General features: G+C 40.4%; 1 protein-coding gene across 1 annotated transcript in view; it reads right to left on the reverse strand.

Annotated features, from left to right (window-relative positions):
* Positions 1 to 27232, reverse strand: part of N (neurogenic locus Notch protein) — a 328538-nt gene that overhangs the window by 64045 nt on the left and 237261 nt on the right. Inside the window, exon 5 of the mRNA XM_067784145.1 lies at positions 10718 to 10851. Coding sequence (XP_067640246.1) covers positions 10718 to 10851 — 134 coding nt within the window. The remainder of the gene's footprint in view (positions 1 to 10717; positions 10852 to 27232) is intronic.

Below are 27232 nucleotides of genomic sequence, written 5' to 3' on the forward strand. Positions count from 1 at the left end.
ACCGAGTTTCACGTTTATACTTTCTAAATTGTGGCAGGAATGACCAAAATCGTCTTATCTGAACGATCGGTTGTATGGGAGATATATGTTATAGTGGTCCGATCCTACCGGATCCGAAAAATGTCTAATATAATACAAAAATATATCGTTGTGCCAAATTTCATTGAGATATCTCAAAATTTGAGGGACTAGTTTGCGTTCAAACAGACAGACGGACGGACGGACAAACGGACATGGCTATATCAACTCAGTTCGTCGCCCTGATCAATTCGGTACACTATCTTCTATATTTCTCAACTTTACAAACATCGGACCAAAGTTAATATACCATTTCATGTTCATGAAAGGTACAAAAATACAAGATAAAATAAGAAATGATAAAAAAAAGGATGCCCTTAAAAATCTGTTGGCATAAAGCAACCGACCAAGACATGATATAAAATGAGCGCTCTTTCACTTCTTCAGCTAATAGTAATTTTCAAATGCCAACAAAACTCATCACAATATCAGACTGCTTTCAACATAAAAAGAGTTGCAAATAATTTCGAGTAAATTGCAAATAAATAAAATCATGTCTAAAACTCATTAACCGCTGCAAGCAAAATATGTGTATGCTAAGTACAACTCGTACTTACAATGAACAAATCCATAATGAATGTTGCGCGCGCAAGGAAGCGATCCACGCTGCTCCCACCACAGTTACGCCCTAAGGAGGTCATGCAGTAAAATTCAGCAGCCATGCCATCATCAGACTCTTGGCAGCGCACGATAGGTTAGTCAACGGCGATAAACAACAACTACAATACGTATAATCCAGCATTCCAACCGCATGGTTACCGAAAAAGCCAATCAAACTATGATTGTGAGTTTTGTGGAAGTGAACTGCGCGGTGCTCAAATGGATTGATTACCACATTTGCTCTTTACACTTCCTCGATCTTCCGACACCGCTTTGCGCTTTTTTCTTTTGTCTCTGCTCTGCTTTGAGTTTAGATGTTGCTTGTGTTGAATGTCTGCCGCAATTGAACTGTTAGCTTAATGATTATTTTTGATCAAACTAAATTTAGATTGATTCGTGATTGCGAATGAGGCGACAGTGGTTAGACACTTTTAAGTGTGAAGATTCTTTGGAAGTTCATTGTGTACTGGGAATGTTGTTGTTGTAGCGATTAGGTTACTCCCCGAAGGTTTTGGGGAGTGTTATCGATGTGATGGTCCTTTGTCGATGCGCTCCGGTAACACAGCACCATTAAGGTGCTGGCCCGACCATCTCGGGAACGATTTATATGGCCACATTAAACCTTCAGGCCATCCCTCCCTCCCCACCCCCAAGTTCCATGAGGAGCTTGGGGTCGCCAGAGCCTCGTCTGTTAGTGAAACGGGATTCGCCGCTCGAAGGTGAGGTTGACAATTGGGTTGGAGAAACTATATATTGCGCTACACAACCCCTTGAATCCCTAACTGGGAATCGAAGGATTTAGTTTAATATATTTTGGACTGTAAGTGGCCAGGTAGTAACTCTAGAAACTTCCTCCTAAGTTTCCAACATCACTGTTTTAGTAGCTGAACATTGGAACCAAGCTACTTTAATCTATCCGGAGCTTTTCAAAAACAGTATCATTTAGTTTCTGCCTTAATTAAGGGTTTCCCGTTCAGTAGTCGAACAAATTATGTTAACACTAAAGACACATTCAGTCTATAAAACTTCTTTGATGGCGGCCACCGTGGTGTGATGGTAGCGTACCCCGCCTACCATACCAAAGATCCTGGGTTCACCTCCCGGGCAGAGCAACATCTAAATTTAAGGGTCGTCCCTCGGCAGTGTTTGGCAAGCACTCCGAGTGTATTTCTGTCATGAAAAGCTCTCAATGAAAACTCATCTGCCTTGCAGATTGCCGTATGGAGTCGGCATAAAACAAGTAGGTCCCGTCCCGCCAATTTGTAGAAAAAATTAAAAGGATCACGACGGAAATTGGAAGAGAAGCTCGGCCTAAAATCTCTTCGGATGTTATCGCGCTGCTTCGGTTCGTCATTTGTGACTTCCATCCTTTTGCCCCCTTTAACCAAGCTGTATGTCCGTTATAAATGAATGACTGATAAAAACAACATGCAACCCACCACTTATCTGCATGTGGACAGTGCTGAAAAGCCTTTTTATAGCCATCTATTCCAAACTCCAGCTCCAACTCCAAGTTTTCATGACATTAATCCATTAATATGCCCAGTAGGAAGACGCTCACGTTCTAGGAAAGATTTGAGGTTTGATGATAACGAAAACTGAAATTTGGTAGGTAAGGATAGAAGCAGCGCGCAGAAGTGACCAGGCGGCATTCAGAAAAGCTTTAAGTTGATCCGTAGGAGGGGTTGGTAAAACCCTACAGCTTTACACGTTGGCGGTACTGAGCGATATCTGTCTGCTAACGATAGCAGAAGCCGCCGTCCGAAAAGAGATTAGATAAGATACCAGGCAGCTCCCTGTCAAAGAAAAGCAGGAAGAACAAAGAATAGCCACATGTGATTATCATATGGACAACATCGACTCTGCCGCAATATGGATCGACACTGTTATGAAACGTCTTTATTTCAGAGTTGCTGCGGCTAATACGACAATAGTCAGCTTCTTATTGACCTCGAAATATGATTTGAGGGCCTTAAACGGCAACCTGATCGTTACGGGAGATTATGACGCAGGAGCGGTCGAATGGGGAATAGTATATAGATCGCAGCCCGTGCTTTGGATACTCGATTCACGATATAAACTTAACTCTAGAAAGCTTGCTGCCAAACTTCCTTCAAACCTCTTACAACTTCCGCTTAGTTATTTACCAACTCATATTGCAGTCAAAGTAAGGTTATCACCTTGCGGCTTCTCATGTTTAAGGCAAAGGAAAAAAATTATCAAAAGCGACACAAATATGCAAATAATAAAAGCTCAAAGGAGTCACAGCACATCACAACGATAGCAAAAACTAATAATTCAAATCAAGGTGAAACCCCCAGTGAGCTGACTGATTTGACTACAAGCCGTCGCGTCGGTAACCGCCCCTTTTTACCTCTAAATCTTATTGAAATTGTTGGCATTACTATTGCAATTGGAATTGAAAAATAAAATTGGCATACCAGAGGCTATAACGGAATGGGAGAAAATTGAAAAAAAAAAAACAGAAGTTGAATACTTAATAGCTCAAAACTGCGGCTACGATGAAGTATATACAGCGAGTAGGTTTCATGAGGAAAGCGCATCACTTCACAACTTGGGCAATACGGAGTGCAGAGATAATGATTATATGAGTAAGACAGATATAAAATATTTCTTCTGCTTGATTGAGTGAGGCTTTGACTGACAATATGCAGGCCGAACTATTCGTAATCGCTTGTTGTCTCGCTGTGTATGTGGATTTTTGGTTGAGTCTCGTTTTTTTTTGGTGGCAACATTGAGTTTAAAAGTCCTGAGTTTGGCGCGTGCATCACGATTTCGCGTGGTCGCGCTGTCCTGAATGCACTGTGGGAGGCGCGCTGCAGCGGTGCTCCTAGCTGATGAGCCACAGTGATGTTAAGCGCATGAGCAGCTGAACGAGCTCAAACAGCTAGATAAATGTGCTATTCTAAAATTGCCGCGCAGACTTTTGTTCTTGTTGGTTGTAGCGCGATTGTGTTTAAACTTCGCACAGTTCGTCGTTCGACGTCAAATATTTCTAATATGAACATTTATAATTTCGTCAATGCTGATAGATTACGACTGGAAAAATAGAATTATTATGTACCATTATTGTTTAGGTTAAATAAAATAATTAAGGGCAATTGCGAATGCAATTAGAATTTGGATGAAAAAAAACTTAAAAAAAAAAATTGTTTGGCAGCTGTTTTTCTGATAAAAACATAAGTTAATTTGAGATTGGCGGGCGCAGCTCTTTACGGAATGAAGGGACGTAGCACGGAGGGTAGTGATGGGCAGTCTGACAGATGATACACAGATATTACGCATGCTGGAACGACAATTCCAACAATAAGTAGGTGAAGTTAAGTTTAGAGGGTACCGGATGGAGGAATTTTCGTCCTAACAGATACCTGCTTTTCCCATATAAACTTAAGTTGGAGGGAAAGATTCACCTGCCCTTCCTCAGCCAGACTGGCGAAAAATCGTGCGCTGGGAAATCTCAATGGGCTACAGTAATATGTATACTTCTCTTGCTCCTGTAGCCTGGCAACTTCTGCAAATGGAGTTTGTTGGTGTGCGCCACTGTCAAAGCATTGGTCCATATCAATGCGACCTGTTATGCTCTTGACTTTTCTTAATGCAGACTTGTTTAGTTTGAGAAGGAAGCTCGTTAATTTCCTATCCCAGCATGATCGTAAGGACTTAGCTACCTCACAATAACTCCCGCTGATCACATCAATTTCGTTGCCTTAATGGTGTGTTTCTCTTGATTTTAATCGTAAGATTAGTGGTGTTTATACTGTCTGCTCGTTTATATGTGTTTCTGAACCCTTTCTAGTCCTCTTATAAGCAAATTCATTGCCTTCAATACTGCGATGCCCGGAAGCCTCAAAGGAGACACTGAGATGTGGTATGGACATCAGCCATAGTCGGCAAGTCGGATTCGAATACCCTTAAGATTGTCCGGCTGTAAGCAAAAATAGTTACTTTGGTATCTGAGACTATACTGTCGTGCAGCAGTCTAGCTGATAGGCCACCGCCTAAAGGGCACTGCAAGATTCAGGAAATGGGTACGACTGCGATAGTTCAATATCCGTTTTTGAGCAGACTATATGGTATCTACCGCTATCTAAGCAATCCTTCCATACCTACCTCGAAGTGACCATATGTTCTGTACCTGCAACTCTACTTCTACATGCTGATACTTGAGTGCTCACTGTTTCTGATTCTATCAAATTCTGAAAATATTTTTTTCAGTTTGCGTGTTAAACGTTCTTCGTTGATCGCATACTTGAAGCTGAGTACCTTATAGCTGTGTCCGTCTTTGCAAGATAAGCTAAACATTCGATATCCGAAGTAAATCCCTGCAAGTTCTCATTAGTCTTCAGGGAAGCGGGTTTGCTAGGTCTATTTGTTTGTGCTGTCCTCTCCATTCTGTTCTCCCTCGGTAAAAATGTACAATGTTTTTACAAAGGTACCTATTAATGCCACGAACAGCACAGCGACTTGCAGTTGTTCACTGCTGCAGTCTTCACCAAAAAATAGAGTTTTTAACTTCCTATTGCTCTTTAAAGCCGTTGGATGTTTCATGTTTTAGGGTTATGCTTTCTGATTTTGCGCCCTTTAGCCCCTTACAACTGAGAAGGCATTTGCGCCACCTACAACGATAACAAGTAAAACTTATTAAGTACAGTTTTTGGAAAAGCACAGCTTATTTTAAGGATAAGGGATCTTCATGCCCTTGCTGCCCTTCTAATCCTTGAACTATTTCAATTCCTCTACTGAAAAAAATATTAATAAAACTGGCGATCTCTCCATTTATTTTTATGGATTCGTTTCGCCAATCTCCGCAAATTCTCGCAATAACGAAAATTCAGAAACAAATCTTTCCAATCAGAAAAACGTTTTCTAAGCGGGGTCGCCCCTCGAAAGTGTTTTGGTAAACACTCCGAGTGAATTTCTGCCATGAAAAGCTTCTCAGTGAAAATTAAAAAGAAGCACCACTCAAATTGGAAGAGGATATCGGCCTAAACCTCCTTGGAGGTAAATCGCACCAAGTATTGCTGCTAGTGTTCTACATAGTCTACCAGTATAATATTCCAGTGAAATAAAAGTGAAATTATGACTAATTAATATAAACATCTGCCATATGTTCTAGGACGCCATCGATTCTGAAAAATCTACAATCATATAAAAGCTCATACAGTTACTCACTAAAGTAAGTACACACTTGCTTTATGCTGAAAAAAACTCAAATGCAGTGGCTCGCAGCTTAATTGATAATTTTCGTCTAAAATATCGCAAATTCCCTAACAGAAATCACATTCAAAAAAATGTCAAAGGTTATTCAAAGGTAAGTAGGATTAATCAAAATTTCAAAAATTATCATCAAAATTTTCCAATTTTTTTCAGAATTTCTATAAAATGTTTGAGTATGCAGGTAAAATCATATAAAAGCCCAATAAATTTTAGTATAATAATGTGCAAGTTAGAAATAGCTCAAAATTTTTCCTGAATTTTCAGAATTTTTTTCGGCGAGGGTGTTGAGCAATTTCTTCCATACATCGCATGGACAAAAATGCATTTTGTATATGGGAAATTGCTCAACACCCACGCCGAAAAAAAAATTCTGAAATTTCAGGAAAAATTTTAAGCTATTTCTAACTTGCACATTATTATACTAAAATTTATTGGGCTACAAAACTGCATACTCAAAAATTTTCTAGAAATTCTGAAAAAAAAAAAAAATTGAAAATTTTGATGGGAATTTTTGAAATCTTGATTAATCCTGCTTACCTTTGAATAACCTTTGACATTTTTTTGAATGTGGGTTCTGTTAGGGAATTTGCAATATTTTAGATGACAATTTGCTGTGAGCCTCTGCATTTGATTTTTTTTCAGCATAAACCAAGTGTGTACTTACTTTTGTGAGTAACCGTATCTTTGAAGCATTCATTACAATTAAAATTATAATTATCATTGCGCCATTTCAATTACTTAATTGTTAGCATCCTTTTGATTGGCCAAACGAAGCGCCACACAATTAGCTACTAGATAATTGCGCAATTGTGTGAAGTGTGAAAATATGACAGACGGCTATGAAATAACTCAATAACCAGCGAAGATAAAAAATATGAAAAAAAAGCACACCTCTTATATAAGTGGGCAGCATGACGTTATAAAACAATTGTTTTTGTGTTGCCACACGACGTTGATCTTGCGACGGTCATCAAACCGATCGCCGGCACTAAACTAATTGAGTTATTATTATAAATTGAATGTGTATATGTATGAGTAAATGTTTTATTGATAATTGCGTATCACTTGAGAATTCACTTTGATATGCGCAGCTGTGGTTAGCGTTATTTTAAAAATTCGTTAATGTCAACGGTACAGTACAATCGATGTGGTAGTGGTTGATCACTTCATATGTTTTTTTGTGTACAATGACCATGATCTCTAGTATTCAGACTTGGTGAAAAAAGTGTAAGATATTGCTTATTTAATATTTAAGAATTCATATTGGCAAATATATACATATATATCTATATATATATTTAGACAAAGTCAACTGTCAAATCTATAAACTGACAACTTCGTTCTGCTATCGATACATTTTTTTACAGCTTAAACTCAACTTGTCTTAATTTGTTTCTACTTTTCATTTTACACATTTCTGCATTTTTTTCACTTTATTTGATTTTTAGCGTTAAACGCTACTATTAAGCCGCATTAAACTATTCGATACTTAAGTATGTAGCATGCTGAGTTGAAGGTGTGGTGTTTATAAATCCAGTTTTAGTGCGAATTATGAAGTAGTTTGTTCAAGTTCATAATAACTTACATACATATATTGAACGACCATGCGTCATTTACTGAGTGCTGTATGCCTCACCCTCAATCGATTTGCCTTGGAATGGTGAGGGTGTGGTGAAAGAGCTAAAGAAAAGCAGAGCGATTTAAAGAATAGAACAAGCTTTGTTTTCCAATACGTAGCACTAAACAAATTTCATACTCAATAAGCTTGACTATCGGTTTCTTAGTGAAGGCATAAAAAGAATTTTAATTTTTCTTAAACGCGTTTCGGTGCTATTTCACACCTACTTCAGGGAGTCTAGTATATTTAATACCACAAGAAATCGGCCGCAAAGCTCAATACCACACTGTTATACTGAACAAAAAATTGATAAAAATAAATACTCTTTTAATTTCAGTTTTCCGTCGTTTCAAGAAAACAATTTCAATTTGGGAAGGACTTCTCAGGGCCTCTTATATTAGATTGAAGTGGCCGGTCAATACAGACCTAACATAGACTGAATGAGTCTATAGTTTTACTAGAATTTAGGTACCAGGACTTAAGTTATAAAATAGTTCCGTCCTATTGGCAAATACTGAAAGGTTTCTAGGACCTAGCTTAATTGCTGTGCTCAACCCTTTCTTCCTACAGCCCGCACTTCTTACGTCTACTGTTACTGACGAGGTCTAATTATAAGCGTGTGGCGCCAAAAGGCAGTATCCAATTAGTACGCCCATCATATGCCTTAAGTCTTCTCCCTTTAGACACATGAGCAATTTTGTTAGTCTAATATCGCAAGATTGACAATGATCTTAGAAGTTGCGTAGCCCCAGCCTCCACCCACGCCTTTCCCGCTTGACAGATCATATTCAATGCTGCCTCCTTTTGATTTCTCCCAAACGGATGGGGATGGGGACGTCCACCGTCGATTCAGTGATTGATGAATCCTCCTTTGCCAACTCGTCGCCCTTTTCTATAAAGAGATAGCCCTCTGACTCCTTGAAGTAAAAAGAGGTTTCAGAAAAGAGAACTCTCTATGTTGCAGGTTCTTTGCTTTGATATACATAGGAGAAACTAGCTCTATCAGCAGATTTTAGTCGAAACAATAAATAGAAAATTAATACGCAAAGTCTTCAATAGACGAAAAAAACCACACTCAAGCATTCTATCATTATACCCATCCTGATATTTGGCAAGGAATCGCGAATTCTCTCAAAAACAGATGGGAGTAAAAAAGTGAAATTCCAAAGTCTTCTGTACCTAGTTTATGCTGTGCAAATGAATGAACGCGACCAGTACTGGAAGGTATTCCCTTCGACGACCGATTTTGGCAACGGTGAGAGGAGAAAGTGACGGCGAATACCGAAGAAGATTCAATGATGAGCTGTGCGAGCTTTACGCAGACATCAACATAGTCCAGCGAATTAACACACAGCGGCTACGCTGGCTAGGCCATGTTATGCGAATGAAAAATTCTGCTCAGAAATTATTTTTATAGGAACCCATCTATGGAATCAGAGAAAGAGGGCGGCCCCACTCCGCTGGAAGGACAAGGTGAAAAACGATTTAAATTCCACTTGGCCAGTTGGCCCAACGAAGAAGCGACTGGCGCCCTTGTTGGACGGCTACAACATTTTGCACAATTAAGCCTCACTTAAGTAAGTAAGCAAGTAGAGAGAGAAAAACTACTACTGGGTTAGGAAAAATAATCGGAAAATAATTTGAAATCCCTTATTGTTTTCAATTAACATCATATATTGCTAAGAAGATATGATTGGTGTGATATTTTACGTGGCGAACAACATCGCCAATGATGATAAAGGAAACTAGCGATGCCATCGGAACAACCATCGTTTGCTTATTCAACTCTATTGAGGAGAAAGGTTCATTCTTCGAGGATTCGTACTGATTAAAAACCTCGCCAAGAATAAAATATAACCGACAAGAAACCTAACTATTTTATAAGATGAAGATGAAGAAAATACATGTATTGAGGCCCCATATATAAAAGCTTGAATGGTTGGTGTCTGTCCTTTCACCAAGCCATTATGACGGATTTTCACGGTCGCATAAAGTCTCCTTCGCAGTAGACATAAACCTAACGTTTGAGTTCTATGAAAAGCAAAAACAAAGTAGTCAGGAAGAGTGCTCTTCTGTTTTTTATATCTTGACCGATCAAGTAAATTTTCTGTTTCTTTGGGTTCACTATTGCTCAGAACACAATTACCCCTTTACAATTACACATGTACTTACAAAAAATTATCTAACAGTTTTTCGACCAATTACCTAAACTATACCGTCAACTTGTTGGCTCGCTGCATATTCTTAAGACATTAAGTAAAAATGCCATTCTATAGAATTTTCACCAAGAAGAAACATTATTTCATAACAGGTTTTATCGTCATTCTATTTAACACAATCTATATGATGGCTTGACTATTCGCGCCAGCCGAGTACCAGCAAGCAACCATCGACCAGGTGCATATTGTTTTGATTACCTAAGTAGAACTGCTTGCAATTAGCTCTGATTACAACAAAGGAACAGAAGAGTTTTCAAATGTAGCTGAGCTGTCTAGTGTTGCAGTGGTGGCAACAATTTGATGCGCCAACCAATGCGCATGCGCAGCTTTATCTCAATTAAAAAAAAAAATACGCATCAAAATTGTTGGTGGGAGAACGTAATGACAGGGTGTATGCAGAGCGCATCAACATATCGCATCTGATGGGTGTTTATATTAACAACAAAGATAGTCTAAAACCGCCAACAACAACACCATAACAACAAAAGCGTTTCCTTTTGGTCAGTTTGTCAGTCGGAATTTGCGTAAGATTTGTACTTTTGTAGTCAGTTGTGTGCAACTAGAAAATCTATTCTTGTTTAACTTTTTCTTTAACCTTTTTTTATGGTTTTTCAGCTGGCAAGTAGCATCATTAAGGCGGAGATTAGCGGCAATTAGTCGCTTAAAATTGTTCAACTCAATGCGCAATGCCACTTAGGTGAGTGTTTAAGCGTTTGCTGTTGTTGCATGCCACGCTTGTTACATATGTGCATGGCTCAATTTAATGCAGAAATTGCTTCAACTTAATTGTGGCATTTACAAAAAAAGAAAAAAAAATGTATTAAGATGATGATTGCAATTGGCCGTTGACCATGTTTTGTAATATCACGCAAGAGGGAATCGAAGGCACAAAAAACGCAGTAAGTGCGTAATGATGTTTGTTTGTGTTTAGTAAAATTTCAACAAACAAAAAAAATCAACTTACCAGGTGAGCATTTGCACTCGTACGTTAGACCATTCGATGGACGACATGTGCCGCCATTCTGACAAGGTGATGGTGAACATGGAATGTATTTAGATTCGCAATTCTTGCCGGTATAACCGCCTGGACACATGCATCTGTGTGGAGAGAGAGAAATAAAGATTATTAGCAAAGTTTTAAATAAATCTTTTTAAATTTATATTCATTTAGTAATAAAAAAAATTAGATTGTGCCTTAATTTTTTTAATTAAGTTGCATAATTAAATGATAAGTTAATCAATCGCTTGAATAATCAAACTTTTATTTAATCGAGCAATTCATTAATCTTTAAATTTAGAAAATACTCAATCAAAAAATGGGCCTGTTGCATATTTAGATTATTTTATAGTTATACATTTATTATTTATATACATTTATTATTTATTGTCGAAAATAATAATATAAATAAAGATAATCAATCTATTATTTTATTTAACCAAACGAAATACTAATCGTGTAAAATCTTTAATTAAAAATTATTAAAATATTTTTCGTATTTTTGTATAAAATAGATTTGTTATGTTTACATTCCCAGCAAGCAAAGTCTCTCACTTAGCGAATTTTTATGTAAATAACTAGTGTAATGTCGATTTGAACAAAAAAATAATGCAGCAAGTAAATGAATAATTAATTATTAAAAAAATGATTTAACGCAATGAATTCATAATTTGATTTAATCAAATGCAATATTAACCATGTAATGAAAAAAAAAAAAAATGATTCCCCGAATTTGAAAATAAATTTGCTACAACACATTGTCAAAACTAAGCGTGATAATTAAATCAACTCACCAAATAATTGAAATAACACTAAAATGGATACTTAAAAATAATCAAAACAAAAAAAAAATTGTAAGTTATCAATTCAATATTTTAATCATAAATTTATTATGTTGAATTATTCCATTGTTGCTAATTATTTCATTATTTTCCTTTTCAAACCGGAATATGTTAAAAAAAATGTAATGTATGTTTTCTTATCACAAGTATTTCAATGACAACTTTTGTGCTTCAACAAATGAAACAATAAAAAAATCAATAAGTATTGAATTGTTTATATTAACCAACTTATATATAAATAGACAAGATGAAAAAATGTGGAACCGTTTTCTGCTAAACTATAATTCTATGGTATACAAATTATATATGTATTGATAGGAAATTTTGAGGTGAAGTGTTATCCATAAATAAAAAAAATTGAAAAATCATTTTAATATAAAAAATTTAACATAAAAGTCACACCACTACACATGCACTTATTCATACTATGGACACGCTGTGTGTGTGTGTACTTGCTGTTTGTGTACTTATTGAGAATGAGTGAAGCGAAATCATTTCCAAGAGAATAACGCCGTACGAATGTAGTCTTTGTTTTTGGTTTTGTATGTTTTCTGGATATTCGAAAAATTACTGTATTTTTGTTGCTATTTTTTCACAACTTTATTAATTAAAAATGTGAAAATTAGGCAACTAATCCTTTACATAAATATTATTTGTCACTTGATTGAAACAATTTATTAATCGAGTAAACGGTTATTCGATTATTCTTATCTTCCGTTAAATTCATTCTTGATTAATCACAACTTAGAATTCATAAATTAATCCTTTACATAAATATTACTACTCGCTTCATTGAAACACTTTATTAATTGAGTAATCACAACTTAGAATTCATAAATAAGTTATTGAGAATCTTAGCACTCTATTGTATCATGTAAATTACCCAATTATGCGATTATTTAATTATTATTTTTTTTTTTCATTTCTCTTTGAATAATCATATGTAAGTATTAATCGACTAAACGAATGACTTATTGAAGTGAAGATTAATCAAAATTTTTAGTAATCAGTGATTGCATCGCTTTAAAAATTTTAAAAGAAAGTAGTTAAATTGAAGATACAAAATTAAGAAAATTTTAATCCAAATTAAACACAATCCGTTTCGGTTTTTGGGTCCCAGTTTGATTTAAGAGAGTCCGATTTTTTGATTTTACGTTGACAAGTTTTCTATGTACAGAAACTTTTAAAAATGCTGTGAGGGACATTTCAATTTAAGAATGTCAGTGCGTATTTCGACCAAGTCCTGATAATCTTGGCATCGAAACTAAGTATGTTTATTCTACAAAGAAACGCTCTAGAGGGTCTTTTAATGGATGGTAGAAGAGCAGACTTCTTAAAGTTTAAAAATTTGCAATTAAGATTTTATGGCGTTATTATGTATAACGCAAAGCGACGCGAAGAGTCACTTTCATCCAAGTGAAACCAAATTCGTATCATATAAGAGCATTCATTCACTTCGGTGACTCTCCGTGACTGTAGGTGATTGTCTTACGTTTTTTCGTATTATATAGCGACGCAAAGTGTCACGGACACTCATTTTTGCTGTCAAAATATTCACTTGCTTTTGGGTCGCGTTTGAGGTATTCACTTGGGTGAATATTTGCTCATTATGATCAAAAACATGAAAAAGCAACATAAGTTTCGCTGTAAAAAGTAAAAAATCGTAGTATCCTTTGGCACAGATGAGGTATGTTCAAACTAATAGCAGTTACAGGTTGAATTGCAACCCTGCTAGCTGTTGTGTATGTCAAATTAAAATAAGTGTGGGAAAACAATAACTGAAAGCCGGAGTAATTATTAAAGTTAAAATATTATTCAAAATTCAATGAAAAACACAAAATAAAAAGAAATGAGTGGCTTAAAAACCGGAAAAATGTAAGTAAATTTATAAGTTTGTATACTTATATGAAGCGTGCATGCAAGGTAAAGGTCTAGAACAGCGGCTGACTACTAATACCCGTCCATAAATATGGGCAGTGACCGGAATACGACTTGAAACTCGTCCAAAAATATCGGGAGAGCTGTTCAAAGACGCGCAATGAACCCAGGATCAATAATCGGAAAGCGGAAATTTAATTGTATTTCCTTAGAGCGAAAGAAATTTGGAAATTTTCATGTGGTTAAATTTTGATGGTTTTTACCCACAAAAAAACCGTGTGTAAAAGTGTTTTGCGCGGATTTAGTTTTGATGTCCAAACCGGTGTTCGACCCACCCTGGGTAATTTTTTAATTTAGATGAGAGGTGTTCTGCTCAAAAGTATGTTAATAGTCTAGTTGAGGGGTAGACTGCTAATACGCTACCAAAAATATCGAGAGAGGTGTCAAACGACGCGTCTTGACATCAGTATTAATAATCCGAAGGCGGAAAATAAAAATTTTAACGCGTTCAAAAGATATTAACGAAAACCCAAAAAAAGACCCGCGGGTACCTCCGAAACCGGGGGTCGGATCCATAGTATTTTTGCGCAGAACACCTGTCTGCGTTGGCGGCCTTCGGCCGCGATTATAAAAAATAACCCTGGGCTACGCCATGCCAAGTCCGGGTGTGTGGTATAACCGTGGCTACCGCCACGGTGATGCACAATTTTTTTTGGGGGTACGAACACAACAACAACCACATGGAAATCGCCAACTTCAAATGCAAATATCTCCGGACAGAGATAAAATTTTTCTTTTCCGCCATCGGATTATTGTTCTCGAGATTAATACGCGTTTGACACCTCTCTCGATATTTTTGGTAGCGTATTAGCAGTCGACCCCTCAACTAGGCTTTTACGAACTTTGGATACAGTCAACCCCGGCACGTTACTGCAAGACTCGGAAGGCTCTCCTCTTCCTCCTAGTCTCAAAAAGTGGATCGCCAATTATCTATGTGGTCAACAGGCATCGATGCAATTCAGGAACGTAACCTAAACCCAGAAGAATAAAACAATGGGTACACCAGGGAGAAAGCTCGGCTATTTGCCTGCCTGGTTGGAGGAGACTAAAGTGGAACACTCAGGCATATCACTTTTCACAAAATCAGTAATATGTGTGTTTTTTTATAAAAATTTATTCTTCCATGTTCACAAATAAATCGATCTGCTTATTATTATTTACAATCACTGCACATAAAAATATTAGCAAGCAATCAATTTAACAAACAAGCGATTTAATTATTTGTTTACACTGTTTTCTTTATTTATTTTTGTCAGGTGTTTCCCTGCAATATTGCCAGGTCGTTAAAATGATGTTATTCCGAAAAAATTGCACTGCAAACTTGTCCGAAATAACAAAACTAATAAGTGGCTATACTGGCTACGTATTGGGCTTGACAGTCTCAGTGAATACGTAGTGACTACGTAAGAGAACGAACGCGAATACGTAAGAAGTTACAAAATACGAATTCTGAGTGAATGTGAGTGAATGCGACGCAAACATTCACGGTGACATACATAATAAGGGCATTAGTTTCAAAATGAATGCTTTCATTTATACCGTGACCGAATTTATGTTTTATGTTTAATTTTCTATATTGACATTGGTGGTATCTAAAGCTAATAATGATATTAACTTTGAGTAACGTGAGATCTATTCAACGATCCAGTACAGAGAGCCCAAATATGTATCGGAAGACGGACATTTGACGACTGTATCTAAACTTTAGCAATGGAAGCACTTTAATTCATTTACACATCTTACACGCTTCAAAATTGAAGCTCTTGAAAGGCTCTACTAGCTTCGAGTGATTCTAGTTTTTTATGCATTTAGTTGAAAGGATATGACCTTCGTATAAATGCATACTTGAATGTATATATGCATATGTGTACATTTGATGGTCAATATAAAAATTCATTACAGATTTTAATAGGCTATGGACATTCTTCTGTTTTTCACAGCATAATTCGTATTTACAGCATTCAACCTCAATTGAAAAAAAAAATCCATACCAACATGTGCCACGACGAAAAATTTGCAAAAAATCGCAAGTGCACGCAAAATACACAATTCGAATGTCGCGTAAATTACGAAGACATTTCCGTTTTCAATTTAATAATTGAACTTAAAAAACTAAAAAAATTTACAGTTGCAAATGCGGTGCAATTTTAAGCATCCAACGATGCAACGGATTTATTGCGTGCAACTCCAAAACATCAACAGCAAATCGCCGTTAATGTTGCACCACAATGCTTTCGAGAGCAGCTACTGTACGCCATTCAAATTAAGTGAGAACAACAATAATAACAAACAAATTGATGTAACAACATTCATACACACACAGGCAGATACATATGGCGCAATCTTTTGATATCGCGTTGAACAAAAAACACTTGCTCACATACGTAAATTTACATAGATAGAGTGAGTCAACTGCCCCCTTTTTGAAGGGGAAATTTGCGCAAACCAATGAACGATTATTAAATGAAGGACAATTTTCTTCATTTTTAACACGTTAGCTGCCAGTGTATCAGTAGTGATCCCCAGTCATAACTTTTCGGAAAAGCAAAAAAGAAATATTTGTTAGATATGAGATAGATCACACATTTTTTTTTTTTTTGATTTTTGACATTGTCCGATTGGACATTTGAGGAAAGAATGGGCGCAATAATAACGGTTATCTGCAAGCAGTCATTGCCTTCAGAAATTGGCGGTTGAAATGTTTTTCGCGATTTATCTTTATATGATGAAGTTATAGGCAACCGCCATGAAAAATAAAACCTATGCATAACCACAACTCTGGTGTAGAGACCATAGGTGAGAGTATGTTTAAGAGGCTCTTCTCTGCTGGTAATAGAAGAAATCGTAAAGCAATCATTGTACGACATTCTTCGTTCTTTTGATACTCGTTGTCAATAGATTACATCTTTTCTTGTATGGCAATTCATCATGCAGTGTGATATAAAACAAGTCACTTTGACAAAAAACGTGTTAGTTCTACCTGTACCTAAGGTATGAGCGGGTAAAGGTTGGCATTGAACTTAAAGCCAAGGTAGGGTGAGTTCAGAGAACTTGCAATGCTATTCTGCCAGGAAACTCCACTAGGCATAAAGAAGAATGGGCCTTATAATTGCATGGTGGCGCATATGCCCGTCTTTGAGCTATAAATTCAGAAAGACCTCGCTTCAGCATTATAATATTACCCAAGCTTTTCCAGGGGCCAGCCGAACAATGGTGGTAACGTGCTCGCCTACCACACCGAAGGTCCTGGTTTCAAAGCTCGGGAAAAACGACACCCATTTCCCATTTCGGCAAAAAATGTCAAATCATCACATGGACCACCTCTCTATCATCATGAAACAGGCACATTGTGGCTTATCAGGAACATATAGCAGAATATTTATTTCCTTTTTTAAGGTTTCTGCACCAGAGATTAAACTCAGGGGCCCCGAATGAAAGTGCATAAACCGTTGCGACAATTTTATTGTAACTCCAACGCGAGGTATTGTATGTCAATCACATCCATGCCACATGGCTACTAACGGCCCTGTGATCGGTAAACCCACCATTTTAAAAATGGCTTAAGATCGCTACTTGAAGGCAATCGCCGGCAGAAGTCCCAATAATCATTTCCGCCAAAAAATACTACAGTTAAATACTCCTTAGCTGAGCCATTTCCTTTCCCTGTATCTTAGAATGATACGCTATGTAGACTAGCACATTCCATGGGACACTCTCTGCATAATCTAATCAGGCCTTAAGGGATCGTTGTTCACCCTTATGAGCCACCTGACTTTCTGGTGAAGTACGCATCCAATAAAGTCTTGAATGCTTACTTTGTATTCGTTCGAGAAAATTGGATTGACAATTCTCTAGGCGACTTCAAAATCTTCCTTATTCTTGATAGTAGTAAAAACCAATCTTATAGTTTGTATGGAATGCTGTCATAAAACTGTTGAAATCTATTTTATAAGAAGTCGAAAAAGTTTTGTTTTACTTAGAAGTCGAAGAAGTTGAACAAAGTTTCTACACTTTTTCAAAATTTTTAACTCTCGCTGCCTAAGAGTACCCTCGGTTGACATATCCTTAATGAGAAAACGTGGTATGTTTTATATTATGTGCTCTTGACATTGCACCAGCCCTAGCGATCGCAACACGGATCACAAAATTTTGCCTTAGATGAAGACATGCAGCTCACATTGACTGCATACCGTCCTGTTGTTGTTGTTGTTGTAGCAGGGCTTCGCCCCACCTGACAGACGCGACCGATCACAAACTGTCATCAATATCCTCTAACGGGAGTCCAAGGAAACTTGCTGTTTCAACAGGGGTGGACCATAGGGAAAGGGGTGTTAAAAGGCGTTGGTTCCACATGACAATTAAAGAGATGGTTGGTGTCATGTGGGGACACATTGCAAGCGGGGCATACATTTTGTATGTCGGGGTTGATTCTGGATAGGTAAGAGTTTAACCTGTTACAGTATCCAGAACGAAGTTGAGCCAGAGTGACACGCGTTTCCCTGGGGAGTATGCGTTCCTCTTCCGCAAGTTTTGGATACTTTACTTTGAGTACTGGGTTCACCGGGCAATTCCCGGCATAAAGGTCCGACGCCTGTTTGTGGAGTTCACCAAGGACCTGCTTATGTTTTTTCGCTTCATACGGCTGTGTTCTCAGATGCCGTATTTCCTCAAAATGCTTACGGAGATGACTCCTTAAGCCCCTAGGCGGTGCTGGCTCGTCAATCAGATGTCTGTTGGGATGCCCAGGTTTCTGGGTATTCAACAGGAACTGTTTGGTCAGCATCTCGTTTCTTTCCCTGATGGGGAGTATTCTCGCCTCATTATGTAGATGGTGTTCTGGGGACATAAGAAGACAGCCCGTGGCAATTCTGAGAGCAGTATTTTGGCAGGCCTGTAGCTTCTTCCAGTGGGTAATTTTTAGGCTTGGCGACCATATGGGTGACGCGTAGCACGTAATCGGCTGGCTAATTGCTTTGCATGTAGTCATGAGCGTTTCTTTATCTTTTCCCCAGGTACTGCCAGCAAGGGATTTGAGGATTTTGTTACGGCTCTGAATTCTCGGAACAATTGCGGCTGCGTGCTCACCAAAATGTAGATCCTGATCAAACGTCACACCCAAGATTTTGAGGTGTAGGACAGTCGGTAGCGTAGAGCCATCGACGTGGATGTTCAAAATGGTCGACATTTGGGACGTCCATGTTGTAAATAAGGTCGCGGAAGATTTAGTCGGTGATAATGCCAGGTTTCGCGAGGCGAAAAAACTGGAGAGATCAGGGAGGTAGCCGTTTATTTTATTGCATAGCTCATCGATCTGTGGGCCTGGGCCTGTGGCCATTACTGTGCAGTCATCGGCGTAGGAAACGATTGTGACTCCTTCCGGTGGTGAAGGTAGCTTAGATATGTAGAAATTAAACAAAAGTGGGGATAGGACACCACCCTGTGGCACCCCTTGTTTAATTCTCCTTGGCTTTGATGTTTCGTTTCTAAATAGCACCGATGCCTGCCGACCACCCAGATAATTTGCGGTCCACCTTTTAAGACATGGGGGAAGGGTAGACCCTTCCAGGTCTTGCAGTAACGAGCCATGGTTGACCGTATCAAAAGCTTTTGATAGGTCTAGCGCTACGAGTACTGTTCTATGGTGGGGGTTTTGATTTAAACCGCAATTTATCTGGGTGCTGATGGCATTTAGCGCGGAGGTAGTGCTATGGAGTTTTCTGAAGCCATGCTGATGGGAGGCTAGTTGCAAATTTGCTTGGAAATAAGGGAGCAAAATGGCTTCGAGCGTCTTTGCTACTGGCGATAGGAGAGATATCGGACGATACGACTCTCCTATGTTAGCTGGTTTACCAGGCTTTAGTAGCGGGACCACCTTGGCCATTCTCCATTTCTCGGGTATGACAAAGGTGGAAAGAGACAGGTTGAAGACCTGCGCTAAATATTTGAAACCCTCTTTCCCTAGGCTTTTAAGCATCGGCATGGCTATGCCGTCTGGGCCCACTGCTTTGGATGGTTTAGCGCGACCAATGGCGTCCTCAACCTCTTTAGCGGTGATGGTGATTGGTGACGCGCTGAATTTGTGTTTATGTACGTGTCTGTTGGCCCTCCGTCTAACTTTGTCGACCGTAGAATGCATTATATATTGTCGGCAGAAAGCGCTCGCGCATTTTTTCGCATCCGACAGCACTTTGTCGCCAAAGGCGATGGAAACTTTGTCTTTGTGCTTAGTCGGATTCGATAGGGACTTTACGGTGGACCAAAGTTTACCCACACCGGTAGAGAGGTTACAACCTCTTAGGTGCTCCTCCCATTTCGCCCGCTTGTGTTCATCCACAAGCAATCTGATGCGTTGGTTTATATCCCTTATTTGGGGGTCGCCTGGATCAAGCTGCCTTATAAGGTCACGTTCTCTCGCTAAGTTTGCGGCCTCCGCCGGGAAGTGGGGCCGGATTTCGGGAATTCTCCCGGCGGGAATGAAACGTGCCGAGGCGGATTCAATGACCTTGCGGAAGGCACGCTCCCCTTGGCGGGCATCAGTCGGGATAGGGAGGGCAGCAAAGAGGTTGTCTGTAAAGGATTTATATTCTTCCCACTTTCCTTTTTTAAAGTTTATGAAAGTGCGTTTTTCGGTGACGATGAAGTCGGCGGTACGCTCGAGCGAAACAAGTATAGGCAGGTGGTCGGATGCCAATGATACCATCGGCTGCCAGTTGACGCAGTTTACGAGTTCTGCGCTCACGATTGAGATATCTGGCGAACTGTGACAGCTTCCTACCATACGTGTGGGGGCGTCTCCGTTTATTGTGCAGAACGTCGTTTCTTCTATTTGATCCGCCAACATCTCGCCCCTACTGTCCGCCCGCAAATTTGAATGCCATAGATCATGATGGGCATTGAAGTCGCCTAAAATAATGCGATTGTTTCCAGTGAGTAAGGCTCTGATATTAGGGCGGTATCCACCGGGGCAACAGGTGGCAGGGGGGATGTAGATGTTGATGATTTCTAGGTTTGCATCGCCTGACCGGACAGATAGGCCTTGACGTTCTAAGACGTTGTCCATGCGGTCGATGCCAGGATCAAATATGTGATACTGCACAGAGTGGTGTATTATAAACGCGAGGCCGCCTCCATTTCCGCTCTCGCGATCTTTTCTGTGGACATTATACCCAGAGCAGGTCTGCAATGCAGATCGTGCTGTGAGTTTAGTCTCTTGAATCGCAGCAATGCGGATGTTGTGCCGCTTCATGAAATTGACTATCTCCGTAATCTTCCCAGTTAGTCCATTACAGTTTAACTGCAGAATTCTGAAGTGCATGATGGGAGACGTCGCCACTCTGGGGGTAAGTGACGGGTGACTACGCCTGGGTTGAGGAAGGCCAGGACGCGATTGCTGTTGTGGCCCTGGGACTGGGCGTCCTTGGGCAAGCATTGGGGTACCCGGATGATTTGGGTTTGCGACCTGGCAACATGGCGCGATGAAACCCGTCGAGGGGTTGCCGTCGCGGAGACCAGAACATCTAGGAAAGTGGCACCACCCAAGGCAGGAGCTGCATTGGGCGGATGTCGCAAACATATATATTCTGTGCTGGCAAACGGTGCAAACGGAGGTAGGGACTAAGAGTCTGGTTCCCTGACCTACACGATTGCTGCCGGAAAAGAGGGGGGGAGAAGACGGGGGCAGGGGCTGTTGCTCAGCATTGCTTCCGACTCTACTACGAAGATTGTAGTTATGAGTGGTAGCAGCTGTTTGAGTTGTTGGCGCCGTAAGGCGCGAGCAGCAGCGGGTACTTGTTGTGGCTTGCTGAGCAGCGGGGCTGCTGGAAGGTAATGGGGGGGCGCTTAGACGTAGACTACGAGGCGCCCTTGGGCGTGAACAGCAAGGAGCCACAAAAGATTTATAAAAGTTACGTGGACGTCGGGTTTTGGGATCAAGCCCAGAACAACCTGTCCGATGCAACCATCCCTTACACGAGACACACTGAACAGAGTATGACCGTCCTAAAAAGATTCTTTTCCGGCAGATGCAGCAAAACCATTTCTCAGGACCGGGGTCAGGAGACGGACCCGGATTGGATTCGATACCTTCACGGAGCAAGAGAATATGGAGCAGTCCTGCTGCAAGGAGCTGCTGGGAGGATGACAATTTGTGGGAGGGACGAAACAAATTAAATGGGGTTACACTGAAATGACAGTCCTTGGTCGGGAAAAATCCCGAGTCGCTCCGGTACATAGAACCGACTGCCTTGGGAAGCGCTGCATACCGTCCTCTTTCGTTAACATTCCTTTACAGCCATACAGAGCCCGTAGGACTTATGCTCCGCAATTAGATCACAGTTTCCAATGTTTTCACACCATCAGAAATCCAAAATTTACTCAGTTAAGACAAGGCAATTTGGCTTACGATTTTCGGAAGAAGTTTGGAACTAGTCGCTTTGACTATAGGGTACTGATACCACTTAACTAAAATTGATCAACTGTAGAAAGTATACAATACAAAACATACATACATACATACACTTCTGAGGCGAGCGTGCAAATTATAGTGCGAGCAAGTGATGGACCAAAAGATTTTTTTTTACAAACACTCTAGCAATGCCAATGTCGGTGGTAATGATGTGCTGATGATGATGACGATGCTGCTTCTCTGGTTTCTGGAAACTAATCTGGCTACTGTCATTTACGAAAGAAAAGTACACAAAAAAAGTGAAATAAAATAAAAAACTTAAAAGCAGTAATCTGTTATTGTAACAGCTGTGCACTTTTGATGCTGCTACCTGGTAAAGTGCAGTTGCCACTGAATGTTGCACTTTGCTACTCAAACTTATCACTCGAACCGGGGTAGTCATTTAGCAAGTCAAGCAGTCAGTCAACTGTTAGTCAGTCAGGCGTTGGAGGTTGAGTAACCATTAAAATTACAGCATTTGCAGCATCAACAACACAAGTGGCCCATATGTACATACATATGTATGTAGTTTTTTTTTACATATTTAGGTATAAAAAGTGGAGCTTACACTTTAAATACACCATTTTCGCATCCCAGTGGAAGACTACCATGATCATGCTTCAATAGCCTTTTTATAAGTTGTAGAAAGTCTCGCTTCCGACATACTGCTCTGCATGCCACCACATTTTTAAAAGCTGTACGATTGGTGGCTAGTTAACCTCAAACATACATACATACTTGCATACGTACAATGTATATCGAAAGATCTATCACCTTACAAACCCATTATTTGCTATATTTTGTCGTTGCTTCCATTAGACTATTTGCCTGCCTGTCTGAATCGTGTTCTGATTGATGTGGTATGTGAGATGCGGTTACTGGGATTAGCCTGTCTACAGCTTGCAACTTTGATTTCCGACAGTTTTAGTGCACTTGTCACGAGAATTGACAAATACGCAATTAGAATGCGGAACTGGAGCAAGATTTTTGCATTAGCTTAAGTCGTGTTGAAGCGTGGAAAAACGGGTATATATGGGACAAGGAAGTTGGGGAAAAGCGGCGATTAAGCGAGCAAAAAAGTAAGAAGTTTTTTTTTTGCAAATATTGGTTATTGCTTTTTCCTATCTGTCTCAATTAAAAATTTATGAAGCAAACTTGAATCATTCCGCTTTGGATTGCGGACATTTGCTTGGGACTACAGAAGCTCAACGGTTTTTTCCTTTTTGGAATAGTAGATAACTGTCTGCTTGTAAAGGAACAAACATTTTAAGGAGCGGATGAGATGATCTTCGTGGAAAAATGTGGAATAGTCCCATCGCGAAGCAGGGATGGCTGACTTACGGGAGGGTGGGGCCGTGTGTAGAAGTCCACGAAAGTGGGGAAAGCTTCTGACCGCCATTCACCTGGGAATGGCCAGAGCGATTCTTTTGCATGCGGTTCAAGCAGCTCACTACTGCCGGTCGCTTGCGGCCAAGTATCCTCTGGGTAGCCGCTAAACACCCGTTTAGCGGTGAGCTAATGTGAGAAGGCGACAACCTGGCTAGGCCACTCTGACATAATCGGTTTAAGGGCTAGCCGGGGGAGATTTCATCGGCAGCGTCTGTACACCTCTAGGTGCGGCTGCAAGCGGGCGTCTGTCTTGGAGCAAGCGGCTCGCTATATAAACGTGCCAAGTAATATTTTCACCCCCGCTGAGCGGGTTGTGCGCTGGGCTTGGGACCCGCCACGTAAAACCATACTCCAATGAAATATAACAACAAGCCTCGGATAAATACACTCTCTATTGATGACGACCATGGCAAACGTTTGAAGGACAATGAATTGAGGGCATGCACCTGGAACGTCCGCTCCCTGAATGGGATTGGTGCAGATGCCCGGCTGGTTGATGTCCTCGTCAAAGCAAAATCTGACATCACCGCCATCCAAGAAATGCGTTGGACGAAGCAAGGAAGAAAGAAGATCAAAAATTGTGACATATATTGGAGTGGCCATGCGAATAAGCGCAGTTTCGGCGTCGGATTCGTGGTGGGAGAGAGACTTTGTCGCCAAGTGCTGGCGTTCACGCCTGTGGACGAGCGTCTCGCCGCTATTCGAATAAAAGCAAAATTTTTTAATATATCATTCATCTGCGCCCATGCGCCGACAGAGGAGAAAGACGATGAGGTGAAAGACACTTTTTATGAACAATTAGAACGCACATACGAGCGCTGCCCCCGTCATGATATAAAAGTCGTGCTTGGCGACTTTAACGCCAGGGTGGGCAAAGAAGGTGTTTTTGGCCCTACAGTCGGAAAGTTCAGCCTACACAATGAAACTTCTCCTAACGGACTGAGGCTGATTGACTTTGCCGGTGCTCGAAACATGGTCATATCAAGCACGAGGTTCATGCATAAAAAGATACATCAAGCTACATGGCTGTCTCCTGATCGAAATACTCGCAATCAGATCGATCACGTTGTGATAGACGGACGGCATGCCTCCAGTGTTTTAGATGTGCGAACGATCCGAGGACCTAACATCGATTCGGACCATTATCTCGTTGCAGCCAAAATACGCACCCGCCTCAACGCGGCTAAAAACAAGGAACAAAAAACACAAGGAAAGCTAGACGTCGAAAAGCTTCAATCACAACAGACTGCCAATGATTTCGCAACTCGACTCTCACACCTGCTCTCTGAGGGCACAACTCATCCTGAAGGAATACAGGAGCAGTGGGAGCATATCTCCAAAGCACTTCATACTGCCGCCGAGGAAAAAATTGGTTACCGGCGGCCACGAAAAAACAACTGGTATGATGAAGAATGCCGCGTTGCAACCGAAAGAAAAGACGCTGCCTACAGGGCTACGTTAAAAGCGAGCGCGACAAGAGGAGTGTGTGAACGCTATCGTGAGTTGAAAAGGGAAGCGAGACGCCTTTTCAGGAATAAAAAAGCAGAAGCAGAAAGGCGTGAGTGCGAGGAGCTTGAGCTGCTAGCCACCAGGAATAACGCCCGAAAATTCTACCAAAAAATACGGCGACAGACGGAAGGTTTTAAGACCGGGGCAAACTCCTGTAGGAATGAAAACGGCGACCTTGTAACTGATGTCCAGAGAGTGCTTAGATTATGGAGGGAACACTTCTCTGCTCTCCTAAATGGAGGCAGCAATTCACCGCGCAGAGATGAAGAACCCGATCCCACAATCGATGATGATGGAATATATGTCCCCCCGCCCGATTATGACGAAGTTAGAATAGCAATAACCAGATTGAAAAACAACAAGGCCGTGGGCGCTGATGGATTGCCTGCGGAGCTATTCAAATTCGGCGGCGAGGAGTTGGTAAGGCGCATGCAGCAGCTTCTTAGCAAAATATGGGCGGACGAAAGCATGCCCGACGGTTGGAATCTAAGTGTTCTTTGCCCAGTCCACAAGAAGGGGGATACTGCAAAATGCACCAACTATCGTGGAATCAGCCTTCTTAATATCGCATATAAGGTCCTTTCAAGTGTATTGTGCGAAAGATTGAAGCCCACCGTGAACCGGCTGATTGGACCTTATCAGTGCGGCTTCAGACCTGGTAAATCTACCATCGACCAGATTTTCACAATGCGCCAAATCTTGGAAAAAACCCGTGAAAAGAGAATCGACACACATCACCTCTTCGTCGACTTTAAAGCCGCCTTCGACAGCACGAAAAGGAGCTGCCTATATGCCGCTATGTCTGAATTTGGTTTCCCCGCAAAACTTATACGGCTGTGCAAAATGACGTTGAGCAACACCATCAGCTCAGTCAGAATTGGGAAGGACCTCTCCGAGCCGTTCGAAACTAAACGAGGTTTCAGACAGGGTGACCCCCTATCGTGCGATTTCTTTAATTTAATGCTGGAGAAAATTATACTAGCTGCAGAACTTAACCGCACTGGAACAATATACTATAAAAGCGTGCAATTACTGGCATATGCTGATGACATTGATATCATCGGCCTAAACACCCGCGCTGTTAGTTCTGCTTACTCCAAGCTGGAAAAAGAAGCGGTAAAGATGGGTTTGATGGTGAATGAGGACAAAACGAAGTACCTGCTGTCATCGAGCAAAGAGTCAGCGCATATGCGCCTTGGCAACCACGCTACTGTTGGCAGCCATAATTTCGAAATAGTAAAAGACTTCGTTTATTTGGGAACCAGCATCAACATTAGCAACAACATCAGCACTGAAATCCAGCGAAGAATCAATCTTGCCAATAAATGCTACTTTGGACTAGGTAGGCAATTGAAAAGTAAAGTCCTCTCTCGGCGAACGAAAATCATACTCTACAAGTCACTTATCGTACCCGTCCTGCTATATGGGGCAGAAGCATGGACCATGACAAAAGCAGATGAAGCGGCTTTGGGAGTGTTCGAGAGAAAAGTTCTTCGAAAGATTTATGGACCTCTACGCGTTGGCGATGGCGAGTACCGAAGAAGATTTAATGATGAGCTGTACGAGCTATACGCAGACATCAACATAGTCCAGCGAATTAAAACGCAGCGGCTGCGCTGGCTAGGCCATGTTATGCGAATGAAAGATGATGCTCCGGCCAAGAAAGTGTTTCTATCGGAACCCGCCTATGGAAGCAGAGGTAGAGGGCGGCCCCCACTCCGTTGGAAGGACCAGGTGGAAAACGATTTAAACTCCCTTGGTGTGACCAATTGGCGCCGGTTGGCGGAGCGAAGGAGCGACTGGCGCGCCTTGTTGGACGGCCATAACCGTTTAGACGGTTAAGCGCCAATTAAGTAAGTAAGTAAGTAATGTTCAATTTATTAAGGCACCAGGCAGGTGATCTCAGTAGTACAACAACAAAAATTTGATGGCCCTCACAATCCGGTCGTGAATTTTAAAGTAGTAAGAAGGGAACATTTTTGATACTCTTCTGCTACTTTTTTAATATTTTAGCAATTTAAAGTGCGGAAAAGAGTCAAACTCGATATATCTCACACATTGAATATGACAGAAAAATGATGAGAAAACAGAGGCAATAGGAAGAAAAGTAGAGAAAGTTGAAGGGAAGTGGGAAAAGTTAAGAGACCAAGAGGAAGAGGGATAGGGAAAGTAAAAGTAAGAATAAGGGTAATGGTTTGAGAGATGTTAGTAAAAAGAGGCTTACATGAATAGTAAGAATAATATAAGGATAAGATTAATAGTAATAGTGATAGTTAGACTTGGATAAGAGCAAGAGCAGGAAGAGTAAGAGGAAACACGGGAAGATTTACGGTAGAATGAAAGGGACAGGGAAGTTGAATG

The sequence above is a fragment of the Eurosta solidaginis genome, chromosome 4, assembly GCF_040869045.1.
Source record: "Eurosta solidaginis isolate ZX-2024a chromosome 4, ASM4086904v1, whole genome shotgun sequence".
Lineage (NCBI taxonomy): Eukaryota > Metazoa > Arthropoda > Insecta > Diptera > Tephritidae > Eurosta > Eurosta solidaginis.